The following is a 27,536-nucleotide window of genomic DNA, read 5'->3' as shown; positions in this document are numbered from 1 at the left end:
TGGGAACTGATCAAATAATATTTACATCTGATGGCTCCATAAAGATATAGATAATCCATTTTAAAATAAAATATTCTAATAGTATAACTTGACAGTTTCTTACATCACAGCATCACAGATCAATACTATTAGTGTAATTAAACTATTATGTAGACAAGTTCTAGTACTTCAAGGAATAAATAGCAACTATTAGCCATACCTTTACGTTTAGTGGCAGAAAGCAGGTCATTTGCATTCTCTAATTCCTTTTCCAATTTCCCTATTTTCTCAAGCATTTCTTTTTCCATTTGATCTTTAGACTCTTCCACCTCTAGAAGATGATCTTGTGTTGCTTTGTTGGCTAAAAGCATTTTTAAAGACAGAATACCCAAATATATAGTTAAAATCTTAGTTCATAAACCTTAAGAAAACAGTCATTTTTCCACAACATTAAATTCTACAGAGGCTGCAACTGACAAATATCTACTATACCTCCTTGCTTTACATAGAATCCCTGAAATGTCTTTCCCCTTTTGCTGTCTTTTACCCAGATGGAAAATATGAGGTTTTAAATAGTAGAAAAGTGGCTGTAATATATATTTGGTTTCAATTTCCATCTTTAGTATAGAACATAGGAATGACTGTAATAGAACTTAAACACTGTTGACTCTCCATATTCCTGAATTCTGCATCATAAATTCAATCAATCAAGGATTGAAAATATTTAAGACCAGGTGACTAGCACCCTGGGTTTAATCCCTAGTATCACATAAAAACATGCAAAAGGCCTGGCTCCACCAAAAATAAACAGAAGGATTTGTGTAGGTTACATGCAAACACTACACTACTTCGTGTAAGACAACTGAGTGCCCTCAAATCTTTGAAGAGTTGTAGAACCAATCCCTTGCAAATACATGTTACTAAGAAGATAAAAAAAGAATTTAAGGCAATAAAAGACCTTAAAATATGCTATGAATAACTTAAAAAGTAAGTTTTTACTTACAGAGTAAGAGAGTACCCAAATGGTTATTAGATGAAATTTTTTAAAAAATGCTATCTATATTTTCAAATACATTATTTGCTTTAAAATATAATTCCAATTTTCTTAATCCAAGGATCTTTCTTCTCTACTAAATTTTGTTCCTAGTAAAGGTTAAGTCTGACTTCTAATTCAAATTACCTATATGAACTTAAAGAAAAACATACCTTCTACCTAAAAACAAAGTAATTTTCCCATAGTTGGAAGTGCTTACCTTCTCCAGCTTCTTTCAAAAGTTTGTGTAGTTCATCCACTGCCCGGGTTAGTTCATTACTCTTTGCTTCTGAGTCGTCAGCAGCACTCTAAAAGCCAAGGTGAAGAAGTTACCTACCAGTCAATGGTCCAACACTAGGGTACCAATGTGTGGTGGAATACTTACCTTGTATAGATTAGAGAGCTTTATGTGAGCATTTAATTCATTGTGGAATTTCTCTTCCATACTGGCCTGTTGTTCTTTGGCCTGAGAAAAATAACCCAATTACAGCAAGTCTGTAACTAAAACTAGCAAATTTAGTATGGCAGTAAGCTAGTAAACTAAGTCTAGCTTGAACTAAATTTAAATGTTTATCAAATGCCAAAATAAAAAAACCCACTTTGTAAATTAAGAGATAAAGACTTAAAACACTAAAATTAAAATCAGGTTTCATGATAACAATGAATAAATTTGAGGATACAATATATTATTAACTTCAAGTAAAAACAGTTAAATGATTATTAAAATAAACCCATACTCATCTCTTAGGCAGCATTTTGGATATAGCACGTAACTCGTATTTCTGATTCTATTTACCTAGCTATATTACTTAGAATTCTGGTAATTTAAAGGTAACAGAGACAGATTAAAATATATTATCATTCTGTAAAATAACAGCTTAAGTGCTTACTATTTCTGTAAAAGAAACAGATTTTTAAAATAGTCATCTATACCTCCTTTAATTTGGTCAAGAGATCCTCTACGTGCTTTTGAAGATGCTCATTTGATGTTTTTAAGCCATTCATCTGTTCTTCCAGTCTAGAAACCTACAAGTGGGGCAGGGGATGTCATTAACTGAAATGAATTTGATGTTTATACCACCAAGCAAAAGCAAAACTCTCCCTTCTACACACACCCTCAAAAAGGTAATCTGTACAATGTTATGTGTATTGAAGAAAATAAAACATAATAGCTCATGGGATAAAATGTTTGGATTTAACTCACAAAAACTCAAAACCACTTCTTAAACATGTGTCTCAAGAAAGAAAGATGTTAAAAGACAGTAGATGGTATCAAGAGTTAAAAAAAAAAAGATCATAAATTATTTAAATGCAATTTGTTGTTTTCCTTGGCCAAATTATTAATGTTACGCCCTCCACATTTGGCCATTAGTTGTACAAAACAATTAATTAGGTCCATTATTGAATATACATAATAAACTGACACACAAGTGTGATATCCAACAAGAGGAGAAATACAATTTTATTTACTTACTTCTTCTTTCTTGTTTTCCAGATTACACTTAAGCTCTAGAATCTCATTTCCTTTCTCTCTTCCAAGGGCCAGAAGTTCATCAGTTTTGGTTTTCAACTCTGTATTTAGCCATCTATTCTGATTACGTAGCAATTCCTTTTCTTGCTCCAAGCGTTTTTCTCGATACTAAAGAAATTGAGAAATAATGTTTATAGTTAAAGATAATATATGGTTATTCAAAGGATTTTTGTCTGTGGCTAAGGAACACAGCTGAATTTTATTTTAGAACAGAAATAAGTATTGTAATGGGTTGACATATTTGACTCCATGGAAATGTTACAGGCCAGGCTACATGGGCAATGAGTAAACAGACTCCATTTTATCCTGAGACTCCATGTCATGAAGGAAATACTTCTCTCATGGGAACACTCCACCTTTGTACCCACCATCAGTTGCTTAGCATGACATGTTTGGCAACACAAAATGACAATTCTTACAGGATGAAAAACTGTTCTCTTTTTGATTCCTATTTTTTCTAAACAATGTACCATGTCAACAGTGGTTGTCTAGATGTTAGTAACTATTTAATTTGTACCTAAGTAAGGTCACTTTGACCCACTTCTCCCCACTCTGCTAATGATTTTAGATCTCGTGGTGTTAGTTTGAGTTTTGAATCGTAACAACACACACTTATTACTGATGTACTGACTTATGGTATAAAAAACCCCTGCAACCCTATGGTTGGGGCTATTTTCCCAATAGCCATTTTTGGGGCACTGTGTTAAGACAGTCAGCAGCAGGCTAATAAAGACTCAAATTTGGACTTCTCAGTGGTGATTGGTCTGTTTTTAAGTTGCACCCCATAAGAAGTATTTACAAGGATTGTTTAATAACAGAAAACAAAGAACCACAACAAAGTTAAATTTCAAATTTAAATCGTCCTGACGTCTAATTCCTTGAAGTAAAAACAAAACATAGCTTTAAATTACGTTATGGATAACTTGCCTATATTTCAAATTTAGGTGAGTTTTGTGCAAAAATTACTTGGTGCACTAAGATTTACTTATTACTTGCCTTAACAGATACATCAGAAGCTTGAAGTTCATCCAGTTTTAACTGAAGTTCACCCTTTGTTGCATTGCTTTCTTTAAGCTTTTCATTTAGACGTTTAAAATCCTCTAGAAAGGTCACATAAAAAATTGAAAATGCTTAGGAACTAAAAATCAAAAAAAAAAAACTATAGGAATATAAACCTCTAACATAAAGCAAATAGGTCTCAGCTTCCCTATTTCAACTTGTTTCTGCAATATTTAATTACAAATTTAATTTTAATTAATAATTATTATAAAGCATCAAAATATACATACCCAAACACATAATTTATATAAGTTACTTCCAGATACACACCCAAAGTTATTAAAATTTTATAAATATTCATTTAAGTTAAAAAGCAATAATAAATATATAAACAATAATAAAAGTTACTTAATAATACTTAAAACCGTCAAAATAGACACATCTGTTTAATTTCTTAACATTCAGGGTTTTATGAAAATAATTCCTTTAACTCCAATTACTACTATCTGATCACCATAATCAATAAACACTCTAAAGTGACTCTCCTCTGAGAATGGAAAAGTATAGTTCTCTAGTTGAATATTACTGTATAGCAACACAAATGTGTGAAAATCTTTCCCTTATTATAAGGAAATAAGAATTTTTAAAAAACTAAAAAAAGGAAACACACTACCAGTAACTGTTTAAAAGTCACGTTCACCTAAGTATATCAGCTATTTACCTTACAGGCTTATTCTACATTCAGGTATTTTATATTCCTGTGACTTAAATTCCCTTCAGTCTGTTTTCAAATACAGGCTTTCTTTTTTAGGTTCTAATATTAAATGCTTACAAAATGAAAGAATGTCTGCATAAAATAAGGGAATTTAGACTTTACAAATATCTTTAAAACGCTTTCAAGTTCTTGCCTAGCATGTGAGAGACCCTGAGTTCAAAGCTCAGTATTGCTTTAAAAAAAAAAAAAAGCAATTTGACATTATAAATAGCATTTTATCTTGATCCAAATTACTACTACTTGAGATGTTTCTCATTTGGGCATTTTCTAACACTTCTTCCTTGCTAATGGTTTAAAGATAAATAAGATAAATAAATAAGAAAGAAATAACACAATTTATTATACTAAACTCCTACTCAGCTGTAACAAAGAAACAGCAACAGAAACAGACTGAGGATTACTTCCTAGCACTATCAAACAAGAGAAAATAAAGAATGGAGATAAGACTAAACATTTCTTCATACCTGTTAAATACTCAAGTTCTTGAGATAGTCTCTCATTGGTTCTAACTAAGTCTCTTTTCTCAGCTTCTAATTCTTCTTTTGTTCGTGTAAACTGGCTCTGTAAAAGAAATAATAAATTTGAGAAAACTAGGTTGAGCAGTAATACAGGGACTTAAACATGATATTATTATTTTAGTTAACATTGGTACAGTTCAAAAATTTTTCTTTCTCTTACAGTTTATGTTTCAAAAAGTTTAAAGTACTCATGATCCCAAGGTTTAGATTCGCTTTTTATCTTGGAAACATTTTTCTGGTGTCACTTTTTTAGCTAAGTACTTAAATAAGATTTTATAGGAAAATTATGTACTTTTTAATTTTATGACTTCATAAGGTTTTGAGAAATATTACTACATTCATACATTAATTCAAACTATTTCTGAAGAAAGATCCCTAGAAATGGAATTACTTAAAATCCTATCTGGTTGAATAACTTTGTAGTGAGACAAAGACCACTTAAAAAGCTTTTTAACTTGTAAGTACCAATCTCAAGGTTCTCAAGTAGAATTATTTTAACAGGGAAATAGATATCAACAGTAATGTGAGAAGAAAAATAACCTTGCTGCTGTTTAAATCTGCATTTTTAAAATTACAAGTAGAGAAACATTTCTCGTTGCCACTGACTACTTACATAGTTTCCTCTTTAAAAAAAAAAAAAAAATTTCCTTTGATTATTTCTTCCTGGAATGATTTACTTGTAATTTTAGAGTAATCATGTATTAATGATATAATCATTCCTTAGTTTTGAATAATGCAGCAATAAACATGGAAGTGCAGATACCTTTACAAGGGGGTGATTTCATTTGCTTTGAAAACATACCCCAAACACAAACTGTTGCATTACATGGTCGTTCTATTTTTTATTTCTTTATGGATCTCCATGCTGTTTTCCAAAATGGTTGCACCAATGTACATACCAACGACATGCTTGGTTTCCTTTTTTCCACATTCTTGCTAACATTTGTTACCACTTATCTCTCATATAATAGCCACCTTAATGGGTGTGAGATGATATAGTGGATTTAGTTTTTACTTCCCTGATGATTAGTGATGTTGAGAACCTTTTCATGTACCTGGCCATTTTTATGTTTTCTTTGGAGAAAGATCTGTTTTCAAAGTCCTGTGTCCATTTGTTTTCTGCAACTGAGTTTTAAGAGTTCTTTATAAATTCTGGATATTAACCATATTTTTTCCCCATTCTTAGTAGCTCTCTTTTTATTTTGTTTTAAAAAAAGTTTATATGTTTGGATTTATTACTGGTTCTCTACATTATTCCATTGATCTATGTTTCTGTTTTTATGCCCATACAGTTTTGATCACCATAATATAGTTTGACATAAGGAAATCTGAAGCCTCCAACTTTTTTTCCCAGTATTGCTTTTAGCTATTCAGGGTTTTTTTGTGGCTACATACAAATATTAGTAGTATTTCTTCTATTTCTATTAAAAATGCCAATGAAATTGTGTTATTACATTAAATTTATGTATTGCTTTGGGACATTATTCTTCTAATAATAGAAGGATATTATTCCATGTATCTGGGTGCTCTTTAATTTCTTCCACCAGTGTTTCATAGTTTTCAAGGTATAAACTTTTTGTTTCTTGGGTTAAATTTATTCCTAAAAATATTTTTTAAAAATAGTGTCACAAACGAGATTGCTTTCTTGATTTCTTTTTCAGCTAGGTCACTATTTGTATACAGAAATGCTACCAATTATTCTGTAGCTTTTTTTTGGGGGGGGGGTTACCTGGGGATTGAACTCAGGGCACTAGACTACTTAGTCACATCCCCAGCCCTATCTTGTATTTTATTTAGAAACAGGGTCTCGCTGAGTTGCTTAGTGCCTTGCTATTGCTGAGGATGGCTTTGAACTTGTGATCCTGCCTCAGCCCCCTGAGCTGCTGGGATTACAGACATGTGCCACTGTACCCAGGACTAAGATGCTTTTGAGGAATCTTTTAAGATTTTCTATACATAAGATCTTGGCATTTATAAGTAAAAATAACTTTACTTTTTTTTTCTGATTTGAATGCCTTTTGTTTCTTTTTGTTGTCTGAATGCTCTTGCTAGTATGTCCAGTACTATTAAATAGTTGTGGCAAGAGTAGGCTCTCTGCCTTGTACCTGATTCTGGTAGAAAAGTTTCCAGCTATACACTAAGAAATTTTTTTAAAGACAGAGGTAGTTCCTAGAGTGTGAATCTGAAAAGTCCCCCCAAGGCCCAGGTATTAAAGGCTTGGTCCCCAGCCCATGGTACTATGGAAGGTGGTGGTAACAAGAGGTGGGATAAGTCACTGGAGGCATCTGCTTGGATGGGGTATAGTGGGATGTCAGTCTCTCTACTTCTTCTCTTTCACATCTTGGCCATAAGGTGAATAGTTTGCTCCAGCAAGCACTTCCCACCATGAGTTCATTGTTTGCCACAGGCCCAAAGAATAGAACCAATCAGTTATGGAAAGAAACATCCAAAACTGAACCAAAAAAACATCTTTCTTCTTTAAAAGCTTATTTTCTCAGGTATTTTGTTATAGCAACAAGAAGCCAACACAATGGTTAAAAATCTTTCTTTCGAAAAAGAGATTCAAGATGGCGGAATAGAGAAAGTCTGCATGAGCTGCTCCATAGTTTGGGACTCAAGCAGAACTGCTCCACAAAAAGAGCAGATATCACCCAAAACAGCCTGTAAGGTCAGATTAGACCTAAGCCGCACCTGCCAGAACTCTACAGCAGCTCCACCCCGGGAGTGCATGTATCTTGTCTGTAAGGACAAAACTCCAACTGACAGTATATTCTCCACTCCATCCTACCTCACACTGGAAAGAAAGGAAGTTGAGGCTTATTTCAACCAGCTTCATTCTTATGCCACTCCATCTGGTAGTTCAGAGAGCAACACAAAAAGAGGAAGGGCTTAACAATCCCAGCCCTTGATCTTGCTCTCAGTACATAGCCCAAGAAGAAATGAAAAGAATGGGCATAGGCAGTAACCATCCACTCTCCTTGACTATTCTGACCACCTCAGTGGAGAAGATTCCATCATTTTTCATGAAGAATCGTTTCCTCCTCCTTTTTTCCTTTGTGTATGTGCGCACTTGAGTTTTTTCTGTGCTGATTTGTTCATGGACATATATTCATACACATATTTGGTCCCCCCCCTCCCTCATTTGTAGCATTTTTTAATGCAGTTATTTTTCCTGGCCTTGTCTTTTGAGGTTTAGGGCATTTTGGTTTGTATACTTGGGTTTTGTGTTGTATTGTTTTCATTTATTTCTCTTTTGTCTTTCTCAATTTTCTTCTTCTAATAGCCAAAGTGTATTGTATTCTTTTCCTTTCTCATGTTACTTTATTTCTACTTTTTCTTTCTTTCTTTCTTTCTTATACATCTCTTCTGCATTGTTTTTTTCAAAGTATGAAGTCTTCTCTACTTTTCTAGCATATTTTCTTTTCTCTTAACTACACTTTTACTATGTTTTAGAACTAACTAGTTATAAAACTACTGCCCCCACCTGTATTAATGCTGTTACTACTGCTGAGGATGACATTGTTGATACCTGCAGTTCAAAGTCAGATGTAGTTCATTGATATTGCTACAACTGTTGACAATTGTTAATCCCACCATTCCTGTTTCTTTGTGGTAATTAATGTTGTAGATGTCATAGATAGAATGGGGTATTTATTTCAATGCTACATATTGTTTGCATTGGTTGTTACTACTGTTTGTTTTGCCCTATTCTGTGTGGTGCTGGGAACCTACAGGGACACTACAACATTAAAGGGGATACACTCTGCTGTTGAACTAAAACCAGCCTTAAAGACAGCATATCTTGCTCCATACACAAATTAATGACACTAATTCTTCAGTTATACTTTAATGCAAATAGAAGAGATAAAAGAACAAACTAATGATGAGGTCCAAAACAGAAATGGATAGGGGTGGGCCCCCAGGTCCAAACTACGAACATCAACTGCTACAGCAAAAACAGAATTAATACAAAGGTTGTGGATGACACACTACAAAGGGGTCTTAACTTAGATCACTGTAGGACATTTTGGCAAGTGAAGACTATGCCCTAAAAAAGGTCCACACATGAGAGCAGAAGAGAAATAACTCCCAACAAATGCATAAAATCCAACATGGAAATAAAAGAAATATGAAAAAACAAGGTAACAACACCTCCTAAAGTTCATAATTCATTAGCAAATGAACCTAAAGATATTGAAAAGATGAATCACACATAAAGAATTCAAAAGAATAATTACAAAAACGATCAACAAATTCCAAGAGAACATAGAAAAACAAGTGAATGAATTAAGGAAGTCAGTACAGGATAAGAATGAGAAATTCAATAAAGAGAAATACTGAAAAAAAAAAAAAAAAAACAGAGATCTTGGAAATGTAAGACACAATAAATAAATCAAATAAAATGTTCAGGTGAAGTTCTCTAATAGAGTAGACCATGCTGAAGATAGAATCTCAGAGTTGGAAGACAAACTGGCCAAACTTGATCAGAGCATTAAAGAAAAGAAAATAAGTAACCATGATGAGAATATATAAGAACTCTGGGACATGAAGAGACCAAATTTAAGAACCACTGGAATTGAGGAAGGTTGTGAGATGCAGGCTAAGGGAATTAATAACATCTTCAGGGAAATAATAACAGAAAAATTTACAAACCTTGAGAATGAGATGGACATGCAGATACAGGACACATTCAGAACCCCAAATAGATGAGATTAAAAAAAATGTCTCAACAGCACATTATAATTATAATGCCTAACAGAGAACAAGAATAAAATCTTAAAAGCCTCAAGAGATAAATGTCAGGTCACATTTAGAGGCAAACCTATCAGAATCACTTTGGATTTCTCAGTACAAACTCTAAAAGCCAGAGGGACTTAGAATGATGTGTTCCAAGTCCTGAAAGAAAATAACTGTCAACCATAACTGCTATATCCAGTAAAGTTATCCTTCAAAATTGAAGAAAAAAAGTCTATGGTAAGCAGAAACTAAAGCAATTCATGACAATTAAACCAGCACTACAGAACATAACAAAACACTCCACACAGAAAAAATAAAAAACAAACCCCAGAGCTCACAAATGAACAAATTTCATTTGAAGAGCAGCTAAGCAAATGAGAAACAGGATGAAAATGAATATCATAAATAAACCGAAATGGCAGGAATTAATAAACATCTCTCTGTAATAACATTGATGTTAATGGTTTTAACACTCCAGCTAAAAAACATAGGATGGCAGAAGGGATTTAAAAAAGAAAGGAAAAAAGACCCAAATATGTTATTTGGAAGAGAAGTACTTCATAAGCAAAGACTCAAAGTAAAAGACTTCATAAGCATAGGCTCAAAGTAAAAGAATAGAAATTGATAAACCAAGTGAATAGATCAGAAAACAAACAGGAGTAGCTATCCTCTTATCTGACAAAGCAGACTTCAAACCAAAATTAATCAGGAGAGACAAGGAAGGTCACTTCATACTGGTAAAAGAACAATGAACAAGAAGATATAACTGGTAAAAGAACAATGAACAAGAAGATATAATAATTATAAATACTTATGTCCCAAATATGGTTGTAACTAATTATATAAAAGAGACATTACTCAAATTGAAACCTTAGGTAGACCACGTTATAATAATACTGGGTGATTTCAGAATGCCTCTCTCGGCATTAGGTAGGTTACCAGACATAAACTCAGTTGTTGGGAGTGGCAAATAAATTACTTTGAATTCCATAGCCTTGGAATTCATACTTGACTGCCGCATCCAGAAATCTTTCCATGTGAAGGAGTAGAAAGACACACCCATTTGCAGTCAGCTGCTATTCATGGGCCTATTCCGTGCCTGGCATGGAATTATGAGTTTCATAGCTTTGAATTTAGATGCCTCTAGCTAGCCTTGGGTGAAAGAGATACCAGTGCACCTAAACAGCCTTAAGGCACCAGCTGCCTGAAGGAGGAATAATTACTACACAAGTGATAAGCCCTGACCAGGTCAGTTACCCACAGCATCTGCCTCTTGTTTACCTTGAAGAATCCTTCCTCACAATAAATTCCTTTGACATGTTTCACTATAAAGAAAGCATTCATGGGCTTTTTCCCTTTGTTAGGATCACACCCATCAGGTCTTTTCCAACTGTCAAGACCCTGCTTTCAAAATATTTCTTGTCCTTTGATTTTATTTCAATACTACTTTTTCAGCCTTTTATTTCCAGCCAGCCCACATCTCCAAAGGTTATTTACTCCCTTGCCACACAGGACATAGGCAAGACTCCGTAGTCTGTAGACCTGAAAAATATTTTAAACTCGTGGACTTAACAGACATCTATACAATATTTTATCCAACAACAGCTGAAAATACTTTCTTCAATGGCTCATGGAACTTTCTCTGAAACAGACCATATTTTATGCCACAGAGCAACTCTTAGCAAATACAAATAATATATGGATGTAATTTCTTACATCTTATCAGATCATGATAGAATGAAATTAGTAATCAACATGACAGAACCCTTCAAAAACTGTATAAACATATGGAGATTGAAGAATACACTTTTGAATGATGAATGGTGACAGAAGAAATCAAAGGAGAAATTTAAAAATTCTTAGATTCAAATGAGAGTAATGATACAGCTTATGAGATCCTCTGGGACATAATGAAGGCAGTTCTAAAAGATAAATTTCTAATTGTGCATGCCTACACTAAAAACAAAACAAAACAGAAAGATCAATAAACAACCTAATGATGTATCTCAAGGCCCTCGAAAAGGAACAAACCAATTCCAAACCAAGGAAGGAAATAATTAAGATAAGAGCTAAAAATCAATGAAATTAAGAATTTAAAAAAAATACAAAGGATCAATGAAACAAAGAGTATATTCTTTGAAAAAATAAGATTGATAAGCTCTTAGCTAAACAAACCAAAAGAAGAAGAAAAAAAAAAAAACCCAAATTAATAAAATTAAAAATGAAAAAGGAGAAATCACAACAGACACCATAGAAATCCATCAAGTCATTAGGGGGTATTTTGAAAATTTATACTCCAGTAAACTGGAAAACCTAAAAGAAATAGATACTTCTAGACAAATACATTCTGCCAAAACTGAATCAAAAGGACACAGAAAACCTGTTTGACCAAATAACAAGCAATGAGCTAGAAGCAGTAATAAAAAGTCTCCCAAATAAAGTGAACCTAGGACTAGATGGATTCTCAGCTGAATTCTATCAAACCATTAAATAAGAACTAATACCAATACTCCTCAGATTATTCCATGTAATAGAAAGGGATGGAATACTTTCAAATTCATTCTCTAAAGCCAGAATGACATAGTTCCCTGGCTGCCAAATCACACAGCCCGCCTACTGGTCCCTGCTGAGAAGTGGCAGTGGAGCAGTAAAGTGGCAGTCCCAGTGGTTGGAGTGTGGGTGGAAAACATGATCCATGCCCACATGGAACTTGCCATGGAGGCATGGCAGGCCTGAGGCGTGGTGGGCCAGGGCTGAGCCAGGGTAAGCTGACTGTCATCCTGTGGCAGCACAGCCTGCATGCAGTGTGAATGCCCACTGCAGCACTGCAGCCCCGTCTGAAGACCTCAACCTCCTGCTTCCTGACCTGCCGTGAGACAATAGAAGTGGGGCAGACTTAAATGAAAGTTAAGACCCAAGAACTGATCAATAATGTTAATACATTTCAAAGCCCTAATTAGTATAAATCTGGACCAAGAGCATCAATATGTTTCCAAACCCTAATTAGCATAATTTTGTACCAATAGCAGTAAACCAAGTGCTATATAAACCTCTACTCTGGCACACAAAGGGAGAGAAAATCTGCTATTGGGTCCACTCATGCAAGTCAAGAGTTCTGTTCCTGTTCCTCAATAAATCCTATTGTTAAAATCACTCATCTTTGTCTGTGGATTTCCTTCTTTGAATTCACAACACAGGGATCCAGGAAAAAGAAATTGAAGATGAGCTGCTGGGGTCTGCTGCAACACTGGAGGGCATGGCCCACTATTAAGACAAGCAACACTTCTCATATGCAGAGGTCTGCAGCTGTGCAGACCTCACCTGTCAGCAGAAGAAGTGAAACATGTTGCATCTGAAAACTCCAGTTTAAAGAATACACTCATACCAAAACCAGATAAATACACACCAAGAAAGAAAACAACAGGTCAATATCCCTGATGAACTTAAATGCAAAAATACTTAATAAATACAAGTCCTCACGTTAACAGAACTAAAGGCAAAAATCACAAAATTCAGTACCCATTCATGATAAAAACACTGAAGAAACTAGGATTAGAAGGAACCTAGCTCAGTACTGTAAATACTGTATGTGAATATCCCAAAGTCAATTTCATAGTGAATGGGGAAAAACTGAAAGCATTTCCTTCAAAATCTGAGACAAGATAAGGATGTTCACTCACACTACTGCTATTCAATACAGTGGAAGAAATTCTAGTCAGTGCAATTAGGCAAGAGAAGAAAATAAAAGGATGAAAATAGGTAAGAAAGAAGTCAAATTATCACTGTTTGCAGATGACATGATCCTATACCTAGAAGATCCAAAAACTCCACTGAAAGACTGAGAGCTAATAAATTTGTCAAAGTAGCAGGTTACAAAATCAACATATAAAAAATCAATAGTTTTCTGATATACCAACAATGAATCTGCTGAGAGAGAAATTAGGGAAAGAAATCCATTTACAATATAAAACAAAACAAAAACAAAACCGCCAAGGAATAAATAGAAAGACCTTTCATGTTCATGGATGGGAAGAATTAATATTGTTAAAATGGTCATACTACCAAAAGCAATATAGTGATTCAATGCGATCCCTATTAAAATACCAATGACTTTCTTCCACAGAACTAGAAAACACAGTCCTAAAATTTATATGGAAGGGACCCAGAATAGCCAAAGAAATTCTAAGCCAAAAAAGAAATGTTGGAGGCAATATAATATATGACTTCAAATTATACAACCCATATATAATTATAGTAAACTGCATGTTTCCGGTATAAAAACAGACACACAGACCAACGGTACAGAAAAGAAGACACTGAGATAAACCCACACAGATATAGTCATCTATTCCTTCACAAAGGTGCCAAAAACATACATTAGAGAAAGGACAGCCTTTTTAACAAAATGGTGCTGGGCAAACTGGTTACGCATATGTAGAAGAATGAACCTAGATCCCTATCTCTAACCCCGGACAAAAATGAATTCAAAGTAGATCAAAGATCTAGGAATTCAACCAGAAACTATGCAACTACTGGAAGAAAACATAGGGTCAACACTTTAGCTTTTAGGCCCAGGGAATGACTTTCTCAATAGGATCCCTTAAGCTCAGGAAATAATGCCCAGAGTCAATAAATGAGATAGCATTAAAGTTTCCGCACAGCAAAGGAAACAATTATGTATGTGAAGAGAACCTACAGAATGGGAGAAAATCTTTGCTGGCTGCTTTTTTGACTGAGGATAAATATCTAAAATATATAAGAAGTCAAAAACTTTATACCAAAAAAGTCAAATAACCCAATTAATAAATGAGCAAATGAATTAAACAGACACTTTTCAAAAGAAGAAATACAAATGGTCAACAAACATGAAAAATGTTCTTTATTTACAATTGGGGAAATGCAAACCAAAACTACACTGAGATTTCTCCTCACACCAGTCAGAATGCTAGTGTCGTTGAGAATACAAATACGCTGGGTGCGGTGGTGCACACCTGTACTCCCAGCAGCTCGGGAGGCTGAGGCAGGAGGTTTGAGAGTTCAAAGCCAACTTCTGGAACAGTGAGGTGCTAAGCAAATCAGTGAGACCCTGTCTCTGAATAAAAATACAAAATAAAAAGGGGTCTAGGGATGTGACTCAGTGGTTGAGTGCCCTGAGTTCAATCCCTGGTACCCCCACCTCAAAAAAATTGAATACAAATAATAATAAATGCTGGAGAGGATGTGGAGAAAATCAACACTTTCATACTGTTTGTAGAATTACAAATTAGTACAGCCAACATGGAAATCAGTATGGAGGTTCCTCGATAGGCTAGGCATGGAACCATTCTATGACCCAGTGATACCACTTGTGGTATTTATCCTTAAGAATTAAAGTTGTCATACAACAATGATACATGCATACCCATGTTTACAGCAGCACAATTCACAACAGCAAACCTAGGGCCTAGGTATCCATCAATGGATGAATGGATAAAGAAGATGTGGTATATATACACAATGGAGCTATATTCAGTCAGAGAAGAAAATGAAATGATGCCATTTGTAGGAAAATGGATGGAACTAGGGACCATTATGTTAACTGGAGTAAGTCGAACTCAGAAGGCTAAGGATCATTATGTTTTCTCTCATATGTGGAAACTAGAGATGAAAAAGGAAAAGAAAGGTGGCAGGGTGGATCTCATGAAAATCAGAGAGGTTAGTAGAGGAAAGGTACCAAGGGGTAGGAAGTAGGGAGGGAGGGCAGTAGTACTGGGGAGTGATATTGGCTAAATTATATTGTTATATTATGTATTGTGTGCACGTTGAAATATGTAATACAATCCCATTAGTATGTATAACTATAATGCACAAATGTTAAAAAGGTGAGAAAGTATTGCTTTCTAGTTCAATTAAAAAAAATGTGCAGAGTTTAATTTATTTGCCCAGTTTTCCTGTGCTGCAGGTCCACATTTTTTTTTATCAGATTCATGAAGAATTCATGGCATCTATCCTTTGTATTGGGTTTTACTTAAGAACTATATTCTCTTGCTCTCTATGCTGATTCTTATACCAATGTTAATGACCTTAGCTTTGTGAAACATTTTAATATATGGCTAACCAAGTACTTTTAAATCCGTATTTCTTTTTCAGAATTATTCTATTTTTTTTTTCCAATCTCCTTCACAGTGATGTCATTAAATTTCAACCTATTTTATTTGAATTTTAGAGTCAAAATACTTTTAACCAACATATATTAATTTGGAACATGCTATATCTCCATTTATAAAGGTATATTTTCAGTAGTGTTTTTTAATTTCCTTAATATTTGAGTTTGTATTTCTTGAGAAATTATTTCTAGCTGTCATGGGACTTCTGTGTTCCTATTCAGATTCTGGGTGTAGAATTTTGTCTTTCTTTCAGAGATATGAAAACAATATCAAATGCAAATCTTCAGAAAGAAATGTTAATAGTTCAAAGTTTGATCTGATTAAAGAATCACTGGACATGACTATATTAAACAAACAGGTCAGCAATGCTTATAATCAAATTCAATGTTACTCTTATCACTGCTCCAAGGAAATGATTACCAATGTGGTTCCACTTAAAAAACTAGATCAAAACATCTGGAATAGTGCATTGTTGTAGACTTTTTACTGAGTAAAAGAAATGCCCAATCTGTCAAAATAACACAAAACTATCCAATTAGGAAATGTGGATACTCATGTTTTGTTGGTAGCATTTGCTAGTTGGACATATTCCATTTTTTTAAAATTTATTTTTTATTTATTTATTTTTTTAGTTGTCCATGGACCTTATTTTATTTATTTATATGTGGTACTAAGGACTGAACCCAGTGCCTCATACCTGCTAGGCAAGTGCTCTTCCACTGAGCACCCCCCTAGCCTGGACATATTTCATTTTACCACTAACATCTAATAAACAGAAACCTTCCTTGAGAATATTTACAATTAACTTTATACATAGGAATACCCTTTACCTGAATGGAAATGTTACGATCCTGGGCAATTTCAAGTTCTTTGTTTTTCTCAGTTAGTGCTTTCAGTTGACTATCTAGATAAAAGATAATTTTGAACATATGTACATTAGCTTGAATCTTGCAATAAGTGTGTTTATTCAACTGCCACGCTTACACTATTTTAAAACGGAGACTGAAACCCAGAAAGACTGAATTGTAATCACATTCTAGACTGGTGTTTATATCACAAAGGTACTCTACTCTTGACCAAAATTTTGAATATACTATAGTGTCCAAAATCAAATGTATAATAATTCTACCAATGTCTATATCAAAAAATACATAGTTATCAATTTTCTTATTTTTCACCATCATTTACAGAAACCAACACGTTATAAAAAACTACATCATAATTGATTTAGAAATGAGAAAATCAAGTAAAAATGATAGCATTAAGACAAAATATCATTTAAACAAATAAAATACATGTAGTGAATAATAACAGAGATTTGCCAACTCCACACTTATTCCTCTAAAAAAAGAGTTCCTTTAACATGGAAGAAAAAGTTATGTTTGATACTCAATGATTAATCTCTCAATATCTATTTCATAATGGCCTCTTTCATTACAGTTTCTCTCCTAAACAAATGCAGATACTTAGAAATAATACTTTTTGAAAATTTCCTACACAAAACATATCTACATTATATTCTAGCAATTTAATGAGCAAATACAGCATTACTAATTCTAACCTTTACTTCTATTTAAGCAACAGATTATAAAAAGAGAAAAAAAACCCTACTAAATTAATGTAGATTTCCTATTTTGCTTTACTTAATGCTTTTAAGACTTAAAGATCTAGAATTATCTTTATACAAAAAAAAACAAAAAACAAAAAACAAAACCATAATAGTACACCCCAGGAAGATATCTGGTCTTTGTGTAGGTGCACCTGATATGCTCTTTCACCCAGATTAATTAAAGCTGTAAAAACAGCCATTTTCATGAAATTTGTTAGCACCACTGATGAACAGATCCTTTTATTTGCTTTGTCAAGGAAAAGCTATGTATAGATAATGAACCAGATCTAGCTATTTATGCTCCAGCACATATAAGCACACCATCAGCTATGTAAATCATGTTTTAAAGTGGAGAGTGCCAAGAGTAGCTAAAATACATGTTAAAGCCCAAAGAATCAATAAGTAGACTTGTTAAGAGAAAGTTGAAATTTTAATATTCCCTTGATTATAAGCTTTGTTTCTCAAAATTAAAATCAAGCTATACTTAAAAGAAATTAATTATGCCCTTCCTCTATTAAATGTTTCCTGACATTTGCTTTCTTTTATAGGAAGAAAAGAACACTACACATCATTTCCCTAAGAATGTCAGGATATTTAAGATCTCATATACTATCCAGAATTTAATGATAGAAGGAAACTAAGAGAATTGGCTACCCATCATTCACAAAAACTAGGCCTGAAAGAGGAAAGACTGAGATTCAAAAATGTTTATAAAAATAACAGAATAAAGAAAATCAAATACTGGAATCAGTAGGCTTTAATCTGTCAACATAAAATAATTCTATCACTCCAATTGTTCAGTTGCATACTGCTTTAGCATTTTCAATAACTTTCAAAAATATCTTATTTGATATGTAAAGCTGTACTCCAATTGTTCAGTTGCATACTGCTTTAGCATTTTCAATAACTTTCAAAAATATCTTATTTGATATGTACAAGCACATGTGGGCCTACCATTTTAAAAACCATCAGACATTGCTTTGATTTACATATGGCTAAACCACTTTTAACAGCAAAATCAGAACTAGAACCCATGTATTGCTGGGTGCGATGGTGGATTGTCTGTCACACCATAACTCTGAAGGCTAAAGTAGGAGGAGGATTCCAAGTTTGAGGCCATCTCAGCAACTTAGCGAGACTCTCAAAATAAAAATAAAAAGGGCAGCAGATGTGTCTCAATGGTTAATTGTTTCTGGGTTCAATACTGAGTATCAAAAAAAACAAAACAAAATCAAAAAACCTCAGGTCTCATGATTATTAAGCCCAGTGTTCTTGAAGGCTTTACTGAGTGAAAAATCAACGTCACATGAATGAAAACTTACTTTCATTAAGTAATATTTAACCAGTGTTTTCATATTCAGTAAGCAAATGTTTTCAAAGAACACAGGAGTATCTGGAGATCTCAATGCTCCAAGAATGCTTATAAAGATATAAATAAATACTTACTGAGTTTCTCTAGCTCAAGCCGCAAACTTTGGCACTCACGTGTTTCATTTACAAGTCTCTCCTGACTGTGGGATAACCTCTTTTCTATCTCGAAGTACTGTTGTTCTACAGAAAGCAAGTAAAAAAAAAAAAAATTAGAAAACCAAACACATTATCAATGCTAATTTCTAATGACTTTGATTTTAAAATTTAAGATACAATAATAGAACTGTGCTCTAAATAAGAGAATCTAACAAATAGATTAAGAACTCAAAAGGATTCATCTAACATTTCCAACTGACATATGTGACAAAAGAAAATAAGACCTAAAAGGGTTTCTGTAAATGACCTTCTTCAAGGCAGGCAAGATGTCATATGTGTTAGTATTTTCCCCAGATATCAATAGACTACTTGGCATAAGGCAGATTGAAAAAAAATATTTATTAAATGGAAAAATTTGGGGGGGGGGTTAAAAACTTTTGTTTTAAAAGGTTTGTTGTAAAATACTCAAGCATGAAATTACTAAGCTTCTATATAAAAATAAATGTGTAAACCTCCCAAGAGAAGAATCAGTGTGCTTCAGCACAGTATCCAGCACACAACTACTGCTCAATATTTACTGTGCAAATTACTGGACACAATTCAGTGTACTGTATTTAGCTTTGGGGTTCTGAGAATTGCCTACTTTCAAGATCAATTCTGCTTGATAATTACACTTCTAAGAAGTGAAAATCTATTCAGATAGAAATTTCCCAGCATTCTAGCATAAAAAAATTAATTTTCCCAAATAGCAAATCAAAAACACCGATAGGAAATTTGTATTTTATTAACTATAATCACTATATTCTTACTGTTTTTTCAAGGATGTTCAAGACACTATTGTGGATAATTTTCTTATTTGAAGGCCCACTATAGGTAAATACAAGTAGATCAACAGTTATTTTCTATGAAACTCCAACTTTTAGAGAGCAATAAGCTTTTAGAGAGAAATAAGATATATTAAATTTTTTACTGCAAGTTCACTGTGTTTCCAGTGCTGTCTTTTGCACCTAAACTCGTTTTGGGGAACACTAATTCGATATGGGATCATTGGGCGACACGTACACCAACTAACAAGTGCACTAAGTAGTAGTAGTCATCATTTAAGGCCTAGGAATGAAGGTGACAAGAATATAAAGCGAAATTACTGCCATTTAAAATGCATCAAGGGCTGGGGATATAGCTCAGTTGGTAGAGTGTTTGCCTTGCAAGCCCAAGGCCCTGGGTTCAATCCCCAGTACCGCAAAAAAATAAGATAAAATAAAATAAAATAAAATGCATCAAAAGAGATCAGGTTCTGTAGACATGAAGGGATCGAGGATGCAGACTTTCAGAAGTCTGGGGTAAAGAAACAATTTTTGTTTGTTGGACAAACCTAAGACTCCCTAGGTGAGGTCAGTCTAATTACAAGGAAAAGCGGATTTCGATTTGGAAAAACAGCAGCGGATCCTTCTCATCAAACTGGGAGAGAAGTAGGCAGCAGAAGGCCGAGGGCGCTCCCGAGCCCTGAAAGAGATGTTAACAGAAAATGTCGCAGGTTCTGAACAGAGAGCGAGGGTGCAAGGCGGAAGATCGGCCACGGCTCGGAGTGGCCGAGGGCGGGAAGAGCATCTTGCTTACCACTCTCCACCTTAAATTTCTCGTGCCGCCCCTTCAGGCCGTCGATCTCGGACTGCTGATCAGCAAGGAACTTTTCAAGTTTGTTCTGGACGGACTTAGGCAGCTTGTTCAGCTCCGTGCGCTCCAGGACTTGCTGCAACACCGCCGCCATGTCGATCGGGCCGGCGGCAGGGGCCGACGGAGCACAACCGGAGAAGAAAGGCGAAGGACAGGACCCCGAAGCCGGGGACGCAGCGTCTGCAGCCTCTGTCGGCGGCTCGCGCGCGCCTGCCCGCCGGAGACTCCCGCGGCGGGACCCTGGGAAATCGAGTCCCGCGTTATGAGGGCAGCGCCTGACGGGCCACGGCGCCCGCGCCCACTGTGCAGGCGCCGCCGGAAGCTGTGCAGCCTGGGAATCCGAGTTCAGAGGCGGCCTCCGACCCGCCAAGCACTTCAGTTTCCGGGTCCCAGTCCCAACCGCTCCACTCCTCGCAGGCCTCTGGGAAACGTAGTGCTTTTCTCCTTCCCTTTCGTGGCTCCCGGCCCCGCACCACCGTTCCGCTTCCTCCTCTCTCCCCGCCCCCCGGCTCTCCTCATTCGTTCGCATGGCCACTGTCCACGCGGTGGCGCCAGAGACATACTCGTCAACCCATTTCCCTCCCTGAAGAGCAGGGCGGCCTTACCGTCAAAGCCACGGGATGCCATGGGTCGTCCTCTTTGGCGGCTTCTAGACACTGAGCCACTAGAGGGCATCGGTCCCGGTAGGGCCGCACGCCAGGCTCTGGGCTACCGCCACGCTCTCAATGGCGCCCGGAAGGGGGCGGGGTGACCACCGCGGCCGCAGTGGCTGCAGAGCGGCGGCGAATGGGGCGGGGGGGACCTCGTGCGTCATCCGTCTGCGCCTTCTGACTCGAGACCCTGGGTTTGGAGTGGGAAGTGAGGTGTGAGAAGCGGGTCGCTTTCTGATGAATTCATTGGCTGTGGGATTGGAACCGGAGGGCAGTCTCGCCTCCAGAGTCTGGTACTGGTGCCTCCTGTCCCCTCTTGTGCTCCGACGGTTCGAGAGATTTATCTGCCACGCGTACACACACTGAGAACAGGTGAGCCAGATAAGCTGGTAATAGGTGCGTGTCTAGGTGCGTGTGTGTGCGTGCACACTCGGGCAGCGAGAAGGGACTTGGTGAAGGAAACATACGGACTGTCATTCCGGTGTCCACTCAAGTCCAGTTCTGACGATCTGACCTTGTGAGACTGCCTCGTACCTGGGTGCTTTTGGTGATTTCACAGGAACTTAAGTGATTCAACAAGAATTCAAGGAGCCCAGTTCATTTTTTCCCCCCTTGGAAGAGGATAAAAAGAAACAAAGAAGAGTTTAAACGTAGCCTGTGTTTTAAAGTGACATTAAAACGTTATGTTGATTTTTTTTTTTAAATGGGAACAGTTGTAACAAAAGTTACATTCTTAAAAATCGTTTGTCACCCTGCCACCATTAACAGAGCTACTGTTTCCAGATGATAATTCTGCAGTTTCGAAGCTCAGTCTGTAGTTTGCTTCATGTTTGGTTACTCTTTCGGAAAAATTATGAATTTCTTTATTGACAATAAGGAATGCCTAGTGTCACCTGCCCTGCAGTAACCGCAGTCAGGGGCCTTCTGTGAGTACATGATTTAGTTCTCCCATGATATTTATTATTTTTCTCTTATCTTTACTTTTGAATTTGCTGTGAAGACATTTAAGAATCACAAACAAAAGCATCTCATGATGTTTTGTGATAACTAACATAAAATCAGGTTTTACCTAGAATAACGTTGATTTTCCCCTCCCAATATTTTATATGTAAAACACTTTAAATAAGGTTGCTGTATAAGAAGTACTGCCATTTGAAAAATGCAGATAGTCTTTACTTAGACTGACAAAAAATTAGAGAGGTTTTCAGATTATCCAAGATCTGAATGCTTTACGTTTTAGATTAGGAAGCCAGAGTCCAGGGAGGTTGATTATTTCAAGTCACATCAGAAATAAAACAATTAAATAGATCTAAAGTAAGAAATCAGGTGTTTCAAGTGATAGTTTAGTGTCCTCTCCCTTATCCCAAATTTGAGAAATAGGTGTAATCTCTCATGTCAACTTTGGTTTATTTAATGGTAGTCATTTCCTGTAGCACCATGTTGAAAAGAATTGTGGTGCTACAATTGAACTTTGCTAGAAAGAGTACTTTGTTTAATAAGCAATCACTGGAAGACATGAGGTAGTATCTGGATAGTACCATTTTTTTCTTACTATACTACCCCTTGCTAAAACATCAAGAGTTCTATTTTTACCTAATAATGCTATATACATTTTTTCCTTGTAATTTAGGAGTTGAATTAGTTCTCAGTAATGGGAAGAACCTACATTGTAGAAGAGACTGTTGGCCAGTATCTTTCAAATATCAGTCTCCAAGGAAAAGCTTTTGTCTCTGGTCTTTTGATAGGACAGGTATGTACATTTATTGATATGATAAATTATTTGTTTATATAAATAAATGCTGTTACATAATAATAAGTTTAAGGTTGGGGGATGGAAGTAAATCTGAGGTGAATCTTTGAGGAAACAAAGTAGGACAGACCTAGCCCAGGTTTTTTCAAGTCAGACACATTCCCTTTTGCTGATACTGAGAGTAATGTAGTGTAGAAACTCCAAAATTTGAATTTTTACTGACCAGTTCGTTCACATTTGGTGTCTTTCCAAAGCATTTCATACCTGCTTCTAATCTTATTAATTCCTGGTTGTCCAGGTCTTTACCAGAAATGCTTTTGACAGTTTTATTTACCTTCTGGTTTGTCTTATCTCAGATTTAGAGCAACAGTGATCATATTTTTGTTACATGCTGTTATTTCCATCTTACTAAATTAAAAAAAAAAATCTTGGAGGGAAAGCTTTTGGGGGAAATTTGGAAATTAGACCATCTCCCTCATGGTTAAGCCTTAACAATCAGCATTGAATAGAACAGAGATTTGGACAGTTATTTTACAAAACATAAGCAACCACTTGATTTTTAAGACCTAGTACTAAATAACTAAATAAAGGTCTTTTTTTTCTTTTTTTTTTTTATTGTAAACAAATGGGATACATGTTGTTTCTCTGTTTGTACATGGCATAAAGGCATACCATTTGTGTAATCATAAATTTATATAGAGTAATGTTGTTTGATTCATTCTGTTATTTTTTCCCTTCCTCCCACCCCTCTTTTCCCTCTATACAGTCCTTCCTTCCTCCATTCTTGCCCCCCTCCCTAACCCTAACTCTAACCCTAACACTAACCTCTCCGTCCCCCCATTGTGTGTCTTCATCCACTTATTAACCATATCATTTTTCCTTTGGTTTTTTGAGATTGGCTTATCTCACTTAGCATGATATTCTCCAATTTCATCCATTTGCCTGCAAATGCCATAATTTTATCATTCTTTATGGCTGACTAATATTCCATTGTATATATATATACCACAGTTTCTTTATCCATTCATCAATTGAAGGACATATAGGTTGGTTCCACAATCTGGCTATTGTGAATTAAGCAGCTGTGAACATTGATGTGATTCTATCTCTGTAGTATGCTGATTTTAAGTCCTTTGGGTATAGGCCAAGGAGTGGGATAGCTGGGTCAAATGGTGGTTCCATTCCAAGCTTTCTAAGGAATCTCCACACTGCTTTCCAGAGTGGCTGCACTAATTTGCAGCCCCACCAGCAATGTATGAGTGTACCTTTCTCCCCACATCCTCTCCAACACCTGTTGTTGCTTGTATTCTTGATAATCACCATTCTAATTGGGGTGAGATGGAATCTTAGGGTAGTTTTGATTTGCGTTTCTCTTATTACTAGAGATGTTAAACATTTTTCCATATGTTTGTTGATTGCTTGTAGATCTTCTTCTGTGAAGTGTCTGTTCGTTTCCTTACCCCATTTGTCGATTGGATTATTTGTATTCTTGGGTAAAGTTTTTGAGTTCATAATAGATTCTGGAGATTAGTGCTCTATCTGAAGTATGATTGGCAAAGATTTTCTCCCACTCTGTAGGCTCTTTCTTCGCATTGCTGATAGTTTCCTTTGCTGAGAGAAAGCTTTTTAGTTTGAATCTATCCCAGTTATTGATTCTTACTTTTATTTCTTGTGCTATGGGAGTCCTGTTGAGGAAGTCTGGTCCTAAGCTGACATGTTGAAGATCTAGACCTACTTTTTCTTCTATAATCTGCAGGGTCTCTGGTCTGATTCCGAGGTCCTTAATCCATTTTGAGTTTAGTTTTGTGCAGGGTGAGAGATATGGGTTTAGTTTCATTCTGTTGCATAGGATTTCCAATTCTCCCAGCACCATTTGTTGAAGAGGCTATCTTTTCTCCATTGCATATTTTTGGCCCCTTTGTCTAGTATGAGAAAATTGTATTTGGGCTTGTGTCCGTGTCCTCTATTCTGTACCATTCATCTACCTTTCTATTTTGGTACCAATACCATGCCATTTTTGTTACTATTGCTTTGTAGTAGAGTTGAAGATCTGGTATTGCGATACCTCCTGCTTCACTCTTCCTGCTAAGGATTGCTTTAGCTATTCTGGGTTTCTTATTCTTCCAGATGAATTTCATAATTGCTTGCTCTATTTCTGTAAGGTACGTCATTGGGATTTTAATTGGAATTGCATTGAATCTGTATAGAACTTTTGGTAGTATGGCCATTTTGACAATATTAATTCTGCCTATCCAAGAACATGGAAGATCTTTCCATCTTCTAAGGTTTTCTTCAATTTCTTTCTTTAGTGGTCTGTAGTTCTCATTGTAGAGGTCTTTTACCTCTTTTGTGAGATTGATTCCCAAGTATTTTATTTTTTTTGAGGCTATTGTGAATGGGGTAGTTTTCCTAATTTCCAAAGATTCATCACTTATGTATAAAAATGCATTAGATTTATGTGCATTGATCTTATATCCCGCTACTTTACTGTATTCACTTAGGAGTTCTAAAAGTTTTCTGGTGCAATTTCCTGGTTCCTCTAAGTATATAATCATATCATCAGCAAATAGGGATAGTTTGAGTTCTTCTTTTCCTATTCGTATCCCTTTGATTTCTTTGGTCTGTCTAATTGCATCTCATCGTTTGCTTCCCTGATCATTTTAATTATGTACATTCTGAACTCCTTTTCTGTCATTTCTTCTGCCATGCTGTCATTGGGTTTTATTGATGTAACATCTAGATTTGTTTGGGGCATTTTCTTTCCTTGTTTTCTCATATTGTTCAGGTATCAGTGGACCACTGAGATATTGCAGATTTCCTCTATTGACTTATAATGTCCCTGAAGATTTCTAGTATATCCCCTCTCAGCCTTCAGTGGGCTGAAGTCCTGGAGGAAGTTGATAGTGCGGTGCTCCACAAGGAATCTGCCTGTCTAGGGGTGGTGGCCTTCAGGTGGGGTATATTCCCTGCTAGTGGGCAGAGGTGCCTCCACTTGTTGACCAATGGTCATCCAAAGGGGAACTAGGCTGAGGGCTGAGGCAAGGCCTGTTTGGGCCTGTGTCTCTGGTTTTACTGTCCTTGTGGGGAAACCTCACCCGGCAGGGAAGACTCACCCGGTGGGGAGGTCTCGCTGGTCAGTTCCCTCCTAGAGGTTCCCCTCAATTTACAGCTACCGCCTGGGCTGGGCTGCCTTCCTCTGCAACATTCCCAGGGGCCCGGACCTACCTCCTGGGCCTGGGAGCCTCACCCTTCGCACACGAGTCTCTTTAGGCTGCCTCTCCTCAGAGAATCTGCCCGCAGTCCTGGAACCTTCGCTCCGCCCCTAAGCGTGTCTCTGTGTGGCTGTTCCACCAAGAAGCCTCCTAGGTTCTGGGACCCTGCTCTGCTCCTAATTGCCTGGCTATGCGGCCCCTCCTCTGAGCAGCCACCTGGAGCCCCGTATAATCGCTCCGAGTCCCAGCGCCCTGCCGCTCGTCTCTTCCTCCGGACAGCTGCCCGGTGTTCCGGTGTGGTCACTAGGAGTCCAAGCAACTCACTGTGTGCCTCCTTCTCCCGCCAACTGCCCATAGCCCTTGGCAGTCACTCTGAGTCCAAGCGATCCGCCGTGCTCCTCCTCCTCCTTCTCAGGGCAGGCCCCGGTGTTCAGGAGCGGTCGCTCTGAGTCCAAACAGCTCTCTACGCAGCTCCTCCTCTGGCCTAAATAAAGGTCTTAATGTGACAATTTTTCTTTCTGCCTCTCTTGGTCTGATGTCTTAGAACTTTCAAATTGCATAATTAACTCCTTGTTATGCTTCTGTTAACATCCCTAAGCTATTTTCTCTTAAAATTTGAAGGCTCAGGTTACCTGCTGATAAAGAATGTGCTGGGCTGGAGGGGCAACTCATGACAACACTTGTCCAGCATGTGCAAGGCCCTAGGTTTAATTCCCATCCAAAATACCCCATATTAAAAAAAAGAAAAACGAATACACTGCCCAGAGGACTTACGTTCTTCATGATATTCAGGTTTTCTACATCATTATTCATGAGTGTGGTTAATGTCAGTTTAGCCCTCAGAGAAATGTTCATTTTCAGAGTTTTCAAAAATTAGATATCTTATAAGACAGAGGGCATATCTGCACTGTTTAACCAGGTAGTTCCACCGTTGAAGACCCCTCCTTAGCCAGCCATACTGCCTTTCTTGGCAGTGATCTGAACTTTTTTTTGTGTGTGTGTGTGTATATATATATTTTAATTATAAACAAATGGGATACATGTTGTTTCTCTGCTTGTACATGAAGTAGAGGCATACCATTTGTGTAATCGTACATTTATGTAGGGTAATGGTGTTTGATTCATTCTGCTATTTTTTCCTTCCCCCACCCCTCCCACCCCTCTTTTCCCTCTATAGAGTCCCTCCTTCCTCCATTCTTGCCCCCCTCCCACCCCCCCCATTATGTGTCATCATTTGCTTATCAGCGAGATCATTCGTCCTTTGCTTTTTTGAGATTGGCTTATCTCACTTAGCATGATATTCTCCAATTTCATCCATTTGCCTGCAAATGCCATAATTTTATTCTTTATGGCTGAGTAATATTCCATATATATATGTATATACCATATATATATATACCATAATATTCCATATATATATATATATATATATATATATATATATATACCACAGCTT

General features: G+C 36.4%; 2 protein-coding genes across 4 annotated transcripts in view; one reads left to right on the top strand and one right to left on the bottom strand.

The window, feature by feature from the left end:
* The window catches only part of TPR (translocated promoter region, nuclear basket protein), a 67,195-nt gene extending 46,368 nt beyond the window's left edge, over nucleotides 1-20,827 (bottom strand). Inside the window, exons 1-10 of one of the 2 annotated variants that reach the window (XM_079107733.1) lie at nucleotides 20,412-20,827; nucleotides 18,774-18,878; nucleotides 16,549-16,622; nucleotides 4,782-4,878; nucleotides 3,540-3,643; nucleotides 2,487-2,651; nucleotides 1,946-2,038; nucleotides 1,398-1,478; nucleotides 1,233-1,320; nucleotides 200-340 (exon numbers count right to left, since the gene is read on the bottom strand). In XM_079107733.1, coding sequence (XP_078963859.1) covers nucleotides 200-340; nucleotides 1,233-1,320; nucleotides 1,398-1,478; nucleotides 1,946-2,038; nucleotides 2,487-2,651; nucleotides 3,540-3,643; nucleotides 4,782-4,878; nucleotides 16,549-16,622; nucleotides 18,774-18,878; nucleotides 20,412-20,562 — 1,099 coding nt within the window. In that variant the 5' untranslated portion in view covers nucleotides 20,563-20,827. The remainder of the gene's footprint in view (nucleotides 1-199; nucleotides 341-1,232; nucleotides 1,321-1,397; nucleotides 1,479-1,945; nucleotides 2,039-2,486; nucleotides 2,652-3,539; nucleotides 3,644-4,781; nucleotides 4,879-16,548; nucleotides 16,623-18,773; nucleotides 18,879-20,411) is intronic. The other variant, XM_079107732.1, reaches the window with a different exon arrangement.
* A 382-nt stretch (nucleotides 20,828-21,209) lies between these two features.
* The window catches only part of ODR4 (odr-4 GPCR localization factor homolog), a 35,250-nt gene continuing 28,923 nt past the window's right edge, over nucleotides 21,210-27,536 (top strand). The window contains exons 1-2 of one of the 2 annotated variants that reach the window (XM_079107742.1): nucleotides 21,210-21,490; nucleotides 22,749-22,868. In XM_079107742.1, coding sequence (XP_078963868.1) covers nucleotides 22,770-22,868 — 99 coding nt within the window. In that variant the 5' untranslated portion in view covers nucleotides 21,210-21,490; nucleotides 22,749-22,769. Of the gene's footprint in view, nucleotides 21,491-22,746; nucleotides 22,869-27,536 lie in introns of those variants that run through there. The other variant, XM_079107743.1, reaches the window with a different exon arrangement.

This window comes from Sciurus vulgaris, assembly GCF_902686455.1.
Source record: "Sciurus vulgaris genome assembly, chromosome: 12".
In the NCBI taxonomy this organism is placed as follows: Eukaryota; Metazoa; Chordata; class Mammalia; order Rodentia; family Sciuridae; genus Sciurus; species Sciurus vulgaris.
The sequence above is the reverse complement of the archived record's forward strand: the minus strand, read 5'-3'. Positions and strand labels throughout refer to the sequence as shown.